The sequence below is a fragment of the Triticum aestivum genome, chromosome 3A (genome assembly GCF_018294505.1).
Source record: "Triticum aestivum cultivar Chinese Spring chromosome 3A, IWGSC CS RefSeq v2.1, whole genome shotgun sequence".
NCBI classification, from domain to species: Eukaryota; Viridiplantae; Streptophyta; class Magnoliopsida; order Poales; family Poaceae; genus Triticum; species Triticum aestivum.
This window is the reverse complement of record NC_057800.1, coordinates 510172104-510179179: the sequence shown is the minus strand read 5'-3', so window position 1 is coordinate 510179179 and position 7076 is coordinate 510172104. Positions and strand designations below refer to the sequence as shown.

Sequence of the window (7076 nt, the reverse complement as noted above, 5' to 3'; positions counted from 1 at the left end):
AGAACAAGAGGAAGAAGAAAGAGACAGCAATAGAAGCGAGGAAGAGGAAGCAGCACATCAGCAGGAGAGGAAGAGGAAGAGGATGAACTTGCACCTAGTTAGCATCATTGAACTTTCCTTATTCAGTCATTTGGCTCTTAATAATTTGTACCGTCATTTGCTAGTAGTTAGAATAAACTGTCATTTGTTTTCTAGCTAGAACAAGACAATGGTCAATGTGTGTGGTAAGGTCATCATTAGTGAAAAGTGATGATCGCATCTTTAGCCATTTGCAACCAAACAACATGTTTGTTTAACAATAGTGACGCACGCAACCAAACAACATGCTAACTAATTGATTCCTTCATGCAGAAAGACTAATGAAGGTAACCAAACTACATGCAAACGTTGGTTTTTAGCCTATATTTGTCCAACCAGACCCAACTAGGACAAGTATGCAAAATGCCCTAACACAAAGATGTGAACCAAGCGCGCCCCTAGTGATCTAATCGCTCTTACAGAGTACTACCAGTGTCGTCGACAACTGAAGCCCGACAAATTGGCGAGGCATCCTAAAAAAAGTGACGTGACATGCAGAGAACGGCGGAGGCAGCAGTGAGGTTGTCACATCCACTGGAACCGGATGTACCCAGGCTACAATTTCTTGGAAAAGCAAATGATAGATCCGAGGACACGCTAGCTTAGCCCTGCGACATTCTTCTATAAAAGGAGAGAATTTTCCTTAAGAAATTTGAAAGAAAGGGTCGCCGATATACAGCCGAAATACAAGAGTTCAATATATGTATCCCTGCCGGTCTGCAGGACCAACAGGCTAGATTTTTACAAGTTTTATACAGAGAAACGGTTCCACCTCTCAAGGCACTGGGAGGTCTGTTGTAAAGCATTCGCCAGGTTCGTCTCAGCTATCAGCGTACTCGCAGTCCAGCAAGCGAGCGAGGATCTCCTGGCAGCTCGGCCGATCCTGGGGCTCTGCCCAGCAATCTGCAGTAAACAAAACAATTGTCCCTAAGCTGAAACTGAAAACAGAATAAGCTGAAGAACACTGACTCAAAAGTGATCCCAGACTTGTTCCACCGTTAACCTGGAATAGAAAAATATCGCTTCTGAAAGCATCATTACCTGCAATTAACTTGCCAAGAGGCCCTTTTGGAATTTCAAGCAGCGACCCTTCAGTAACTGCATACACCACCTATAAAATGCCAATTCTCAAGTTCAGTGAACAACTCTTGGAGCAAAAGAACTGCTTTGCCTACTAACATGTATAACCATCAAGAAATAGGGATGCACCAGACATGATTAAATGATCAGCATGGTAGAGATCAGAATGCCGCATATGGTTCAGTTAAGAGAATCTCTTTAGATAATTCGGTTATATTGCAGACGTTTTGATGAAAGTCGATGAATGCTTACTTTAACTGGGCCGATCCCATCCCATGGGCGGCTCAATGTGCACAGCTCCCACATTATCACACCAAGGCTGAAAATGTCACATTTTTCTGAGAAGGGTCCGTTCCTTATGAGCTCAGGGGCCATCCATTCTGGTGTGCCAGCAGAGGAGTTATCAGTCATAGGACTATCTGTTATCGCTCGAGAAAGGCCAAAGTCACATATCTTGACAGTCCAATACTTGTTCACCAGACAGTTGGCACTTTTCAGGTCCCTGTGAACTATCTTCATGCGGTGTATGCACATCAATCCCCTTTCACAAAATAATTCCTTTTAGACGGGCAATTAATGATAAAAAGTGGTCGGAGCTGGGACGAGATTGAGGATTTGAGCTCTAAACGGTAAGAGAATTACATCAAATGGATTGAGTATTTTCCCAGAAGTTCCAGGACATCAAATAACAGCTAATAGACATGTATAGAGTAACATCACTTGTATACAGGGTAAGAGCTAACCTGCATATATCACGAATAATTTTCAGCCTCCTGCGCCAGCTGAGTTTCTTTTTGTGACCACTCATATGGATGAGATAGTACAGTGATCCCATTTCCATATATTCAGTAACCATTGACAGGTGCGGAGGTACCATGCATGCCCCAAGGAACAATATTACTACAGAACAGAATAGAAAAGTTCGTTTAAGAGCCCTGTTCCTAACATATGGCAGTTGATGCCCCAAACAGAGATGCTGAGATTGTAGTTTCATACTATAGTTTGCATTTGTCAAAATGAGCTCTTACCATTTGGATGCCGCAGCCGGCTGAAAAGGAATAGTAAAATTATTAATGCGCTCGTGCAGATAATGAAAAACAGAAGGTTAACCACATTAGTGAATCAAGAGTGGCTCAGGTACCTCAGGATGTATATCTCATTGCAAAAATCTTCCATGTTTTCAGTCGTCAGATCCTGCTCCAGAAATACTTTGATGGCGACATCAGTGCCATTCCATATACCACGGAAAACCTCTCCAAAGAATCCTGGAGAAGCATTTCGACAAAGGTGAGCCTGCAATTTTGTCAGGCTAAAAAAAATGCTGACGAATAAAAACACAAAGGAAAACAGACAATTTCAAGCTAGAGCATTTGAATATGAAACAGAAGACTGCATTATGATGACTATCAAATGGTCCAAACAAGTCTCCATGTTTATTAGCATGTCTACTCATTGATTCTAACTATCAGAGCGGAATAGCCGCCATTTAATAGTGACATCTTTAAATTCTCAGAAAAAAAAGATGTCACTTACACAGTTTGACCTGAATATTTGATTTATTTTAATAAACTTTCAGTAAAACAATAATAAGATTTCATGAATAGCTTTGGCGAAGTCAAAATATGAAGACAGATATAACAATATCAAGACAGTGTGTAAGACTTAGGATATAATTGAATCCGATTCATTTGATTATGAGAGCATTGTAGATAAGTCATACAAAAAAATAATAACATTTTGTTGATCATTTGATTCTGAGTGCATACTACAAACATATCATACCATACTAAAAGCAGCAAACACTTATCATTACAAAGAACACAAGCATAACAACAAAAGAATGGGAAAGGTTCATTTCAAAACACATGCATCAAGTCGACAATAGTAAATTTGTGTGAGGAAGTTCAAGATGACTTGCCTATTCCAACCCGTGTACCAATTGTAAGCTCAGAGAAATCTATGTTCCACTCTTGGAAAGGCGATAGAGGCTTATTAAAAGGAGAGCTTTGCAAAACCCTGTTCCATGCAAATACCATCTTCTCTTCGCTTATAAAATCACAATTATTGCTTGTTTCAGAAATTTCGCCCCCATAGTCATGAGGAGAAGTAGGCAATGACATAGCCTTCTGAGTAGAACCAGCTCGGTTTCTCAAGCCATTGTTCGTCCCAGATTTATCATCCTAAGAATGAAATGAAATTAGGATCCAAGCTGATGAAATTCACAAGGGAATTACACGCACAGGAGATGAAAAGCCAACATATATAACATAAAACAATGAAAAACTAATGTACATTATTTGGGCAGTCATTTGCATTGCTTTCGTCCGCCCCAATATATGAACATGAACCATCATTAACATGATCCCTTTGGAGGCGATTCTGCTTTAGTGTTTCATTCATAGCCCGAACTGCCCTGTCAAGATTTAAGATTTAAACAGTGAATACCTGATGCTCGATGAGCATATCTAACAGAATACAGACACATGCTCTAGGATATCTAGCATCTATACATGGCCATGAGCAAAGTATTCAGTGACACTTGAATCTTGCTATACTGGATTGAAGGCAACAAGCAAGCGCACCTACAAAACTTCTAATACAACCATGGAAACACCAACCCCATCATATAGTTCAAAACAAGAATTACCTCACAATGTCATCTCCAATCTCAGGTGTGATGCTAATGCTTCTTCGTCTTATTCTTCGAGGGTTCGGTGTAGTAGTGACACCCTGATCATCTGATCTGCAAGTGTGTAATGATTTATTCAAAAATGGGGTTGCTATCCGAATTATTTTCATGATTATGAAAAGAAGCTTCAGAAAAGAAAAGAAAAACTGACATAAGACAAGTTCTTGTTCTTTACAAGGGTAAAGGATGCAAATTAATTTGGCTTCTCAAAAACTAACAAGGAATTTGAGTCCACAACCATGGAGATGGACATATGGGTGGAGATAAAAAAACAGAAATGTAAGAGAAACATATTTCAAACTAGTTTCCATTACGAAGAGCAACACAAAGGTAATATTATGATTGGGAATAAGGTTAGTGGTTAACTAAAAACAGGTAGATTTCATCATCTATCGTGCACAACACTTGTATTGGTTGCCCCTTTTCTTTTAGAGAGCTTGCATTTACCTCCTAAATACATATATATGTATATCAAATCATATGGTTGCTACTAACAGTGAATAAGAGGAAGAACATAATGGAATAAAGGCCAGCAGTTTGTATTTGTGGCAGTAGGCAGTCAAGCTGACCAACTGAAACAAATTGGTCAATCGATATACAATGGAAAATAGTTGCACCAGCAAAAGAACATTAAAAAATGCAACACCACACCAATAAAAAAACACTGGCAAACCTTAAAGTAACTCTATCGGTGTATTCTTGAAATGATTGCCGGTCACCACCAAGTATAGATCTTCCCTTGGCCCTCATTAACGGATGCTCAGGACTACAACAGGGGAAAGCGACAAAAGTATCCTGTGAGAACATATATACCACCAGAAACTGGGAGGAAGACACAATGAAACAATAGATCGATGCTTATAGTTCCTATCATGTAAGAGAATACTCACTACTAGATAAACATTTGGTAACACAGAAAAGCATACAAATTATAAGCATGCACGTGATATGGTAATATTAGTGCTAGTTTTGGTGAATGCAAAATAGGATGATTTTAGGAAAGGCGTGTATGAGTGCATCTGCAAATCAAACAAAAAAGAGCATGTAATTCGTCAAAATGGAATTTCCCAAGCCTATGAACAATGCATAGAACCTAAAAATCAGTGCATTAAACCCTCGGTAAAAATACCTTAGTACCTCTCAGCAATAAGGTTGTAGGGAAAGAACTACGAACAGCAATACAAGGGATTACAGAATTTTACTAAAGCAGTTAATGCCTAGAGTCGAGTGGAAACCTTGAGCTAGCACCACGAGGTTCTTCAGCAACTCCTCTCCTCTGGCTTCGCCTCCAGAAGGCATTTGCGATGTTTGGCTCACTACATGATGTGCTGGTTTAAACAACGAACAATTTCTTAGAAAATGCAATGGAAAAGGCAGTAAAAACTCAAAATATTGACACAAGTATGAGATTATTACATAAAATTCTGACAAAACAAACATGACATCTCGGCAATAGCAACTTTCAATCTATGAAAGAGAAGGAAGAGTTCCATCTTTTTTCGAGAAAACGCAAAAGCTTTGCGTTTCTTTTCATTGAAAAGGGAGAGGTTCAGTTACAATCATCCGGGGATGTGCGGATTACAGCCGGTTAATTAATGTACATCCCAGGTTTGGGGCAGCACAAGTCGGAGGCCAGGTGCCCCAGCTGCCCCCCATGAGCGGGCCTCGTCCTTAATGCTATCTAGAAGCGTGTTGAGGGATGGCGTCGCATTGTCGAAGACGCAGCTGTTCCTGTGCTTCCAGACCATCCATGGCACGAGCAACGCGACAGAATTCAGGGCCTTGCGTAGGATCAGCGGCGTGTCTTCCTTGGCATGTTTCCACCAGTCCGTAAGCGATAGTTCCTGCATGGGGATCGGGGCCGGGATGCGTAGCCAGGCCAGGGTCTCGTGCCATGCCTGTCGGGCGAGGGGGCATTCCAGCAGCAGATGTCGCACCGTTTCCGGCTGCTGGTCACATAGGAGGCAGCGGGGATGATGCTGGAGGCCGTGGCGAGCCAGCCTCTCTGCCGTCCAGCAGCGGTCCTGGTTGGCCAACCAGTGGAAGAACTTGACTCGTGGCGGCGCCCAGCATTTCCAAATTAGCTTCCAGGAACGGCAGGCCGTTGATCCATGGAAGGTGGCCATGTAACAGGACTGCGCAGAGTAGTTGCCGCCCGCTGTCCATCTCCAGATCAACCTGTCCGGTGTGGTGGAGAGGTCGGTGCGCTGCATGATCTGCCAGAGCTGCAGATACTAACCAATTTCATGGAGGCCGAGGTTGCCTTGGATGTCGCATGCCCAGGAGTTGCCATTGAGCCCGTCCGCCACAGTTCTCGCCATCCGTCGTCGCTTGGGGATGCAGCCGTAAAGGTTAGGCATGAGCTCGCAAACGGATTGGCCGCCGATCCACTGGTCCTCACAGAGCAGGGCGGTCTGCCCATTCCCAATGACCGTGAACGTGGATGCCCAGAACAGGGCTCGTTCCGTGGGCGAGAATTGAAGGTCTAGCCCTTGCCATGCTTGCTCCGGGTCCGTTCTGGAGAACCATAACCAGCGTAGTCACAGGGCGAGGCCGGCACGCTCGAGGTCTCGCACGCCTAGGCCCCCAAGCTCGATAGGGCGGCATACTCTGTTCCAGTTCAAGTGGCAGTGTCCACCATTGGCAGCGCCACGTCCATCCCAAAGGAAACCGCGCTGAATCTTCTCGATCTGCTTGAGGGTTTTTTTGGGAGGCGCAAACGCAAGCAGTTGGTGCACCGGGATGGCACACAAGACCGACTTGACCAGCGCGAGGCCCGCCCGGTTTTAGTCATCAGCCAGGCCTTCCAGGTCGGTAGGCGCGCGGCGACCGCATCCACCATGGGTTGTAGCTGGGCGGCAGATGGGCGGCACGTAGACATGGGGATGCCCAGGTAGGTGATGGGAAGGGTCGCCACCGGGCAGCCGAGGTGCGCGATCATCTCCGTGGCCGCTTGGTCGCCGTGCAGGATGGTGGCGGAGCTCTTGGTGTAGTTCACCTTCAGGCCGGAGGCCCTGCCGAACAAGGCGAGGATCTCCCTGATCGCAGTTGTGTCATCCACCGTGGCGTGGCAGAAGACCATGACGTCGTCGGCGTAGAGGGAAATCGCCGGGATGTGTCGCCGTGGGTGTAGTGGCTGCAGGATGCCCAGGCTGTGTGCGCGTCGTAGGAGCCGTCCCAGAGTGTCGACGGCGAGCATGAAGAGCTGCGGGGACATGGAGTCGCCCTG

At 44.5% G+C, this 7076-nt stretch overlaps 1 protein-coding gene across 1 annotated transcript in view; it reads right to left on the bottom strand.

Annotated features, from left to right (window-relative positions):
- Positions 1 to 700: 700 nt before the first annotated feature.
- Positions 701 to 7076, bottom strand: part of LOC123061907 (serine/threonine-protein kinase EDR1) — a 17039-nt gene continuing 10663 nt past the window's right edge. Inside the window, exons 7-17 of the mRNA XM_044485192.1 lie at positions 5083 to 5175; positions 4521 to 4613; positions 3806 to 3901; positions 3451 to 3571; positions 3077 to 3338; positions 2300 to 2423; positions 2187 to 2206; positions 1902 to 2058; positions 1411 to 1699; positions 1120 to 1189; positions 701 to 981 (exon numbers count right to left, since the gene is read on the bottom strand). Of these exons, the coding sequence (XP_044341127.1) occupies positions 899 to 981; positions 1120 to 1189; positions 1411 to 1699; positions 1902 to 2058; positions 2187 to 2206; positions 2300 to 2423; positions 3077 to 3338; positions 3451 to 3571; positions 3806 to 3901; positions 4521 to 4613; positions 5083 to 5175 (1408 nt within the window). The 3' untranslated portion in view covers positions 701 to 898. The remainder of the gene's footprint in view (positions 982 to 1119; positions 1190 to 1410; positions 1700 to 1901; positions 2059 to 2186; positions 2207 to 2299; positions 2424 to 3076; positions 3339 to 3450; positions 3572 to 3805; positions 3902 to 4520; positions 4614 to 5082; positions 5176 to 7076) is intronic.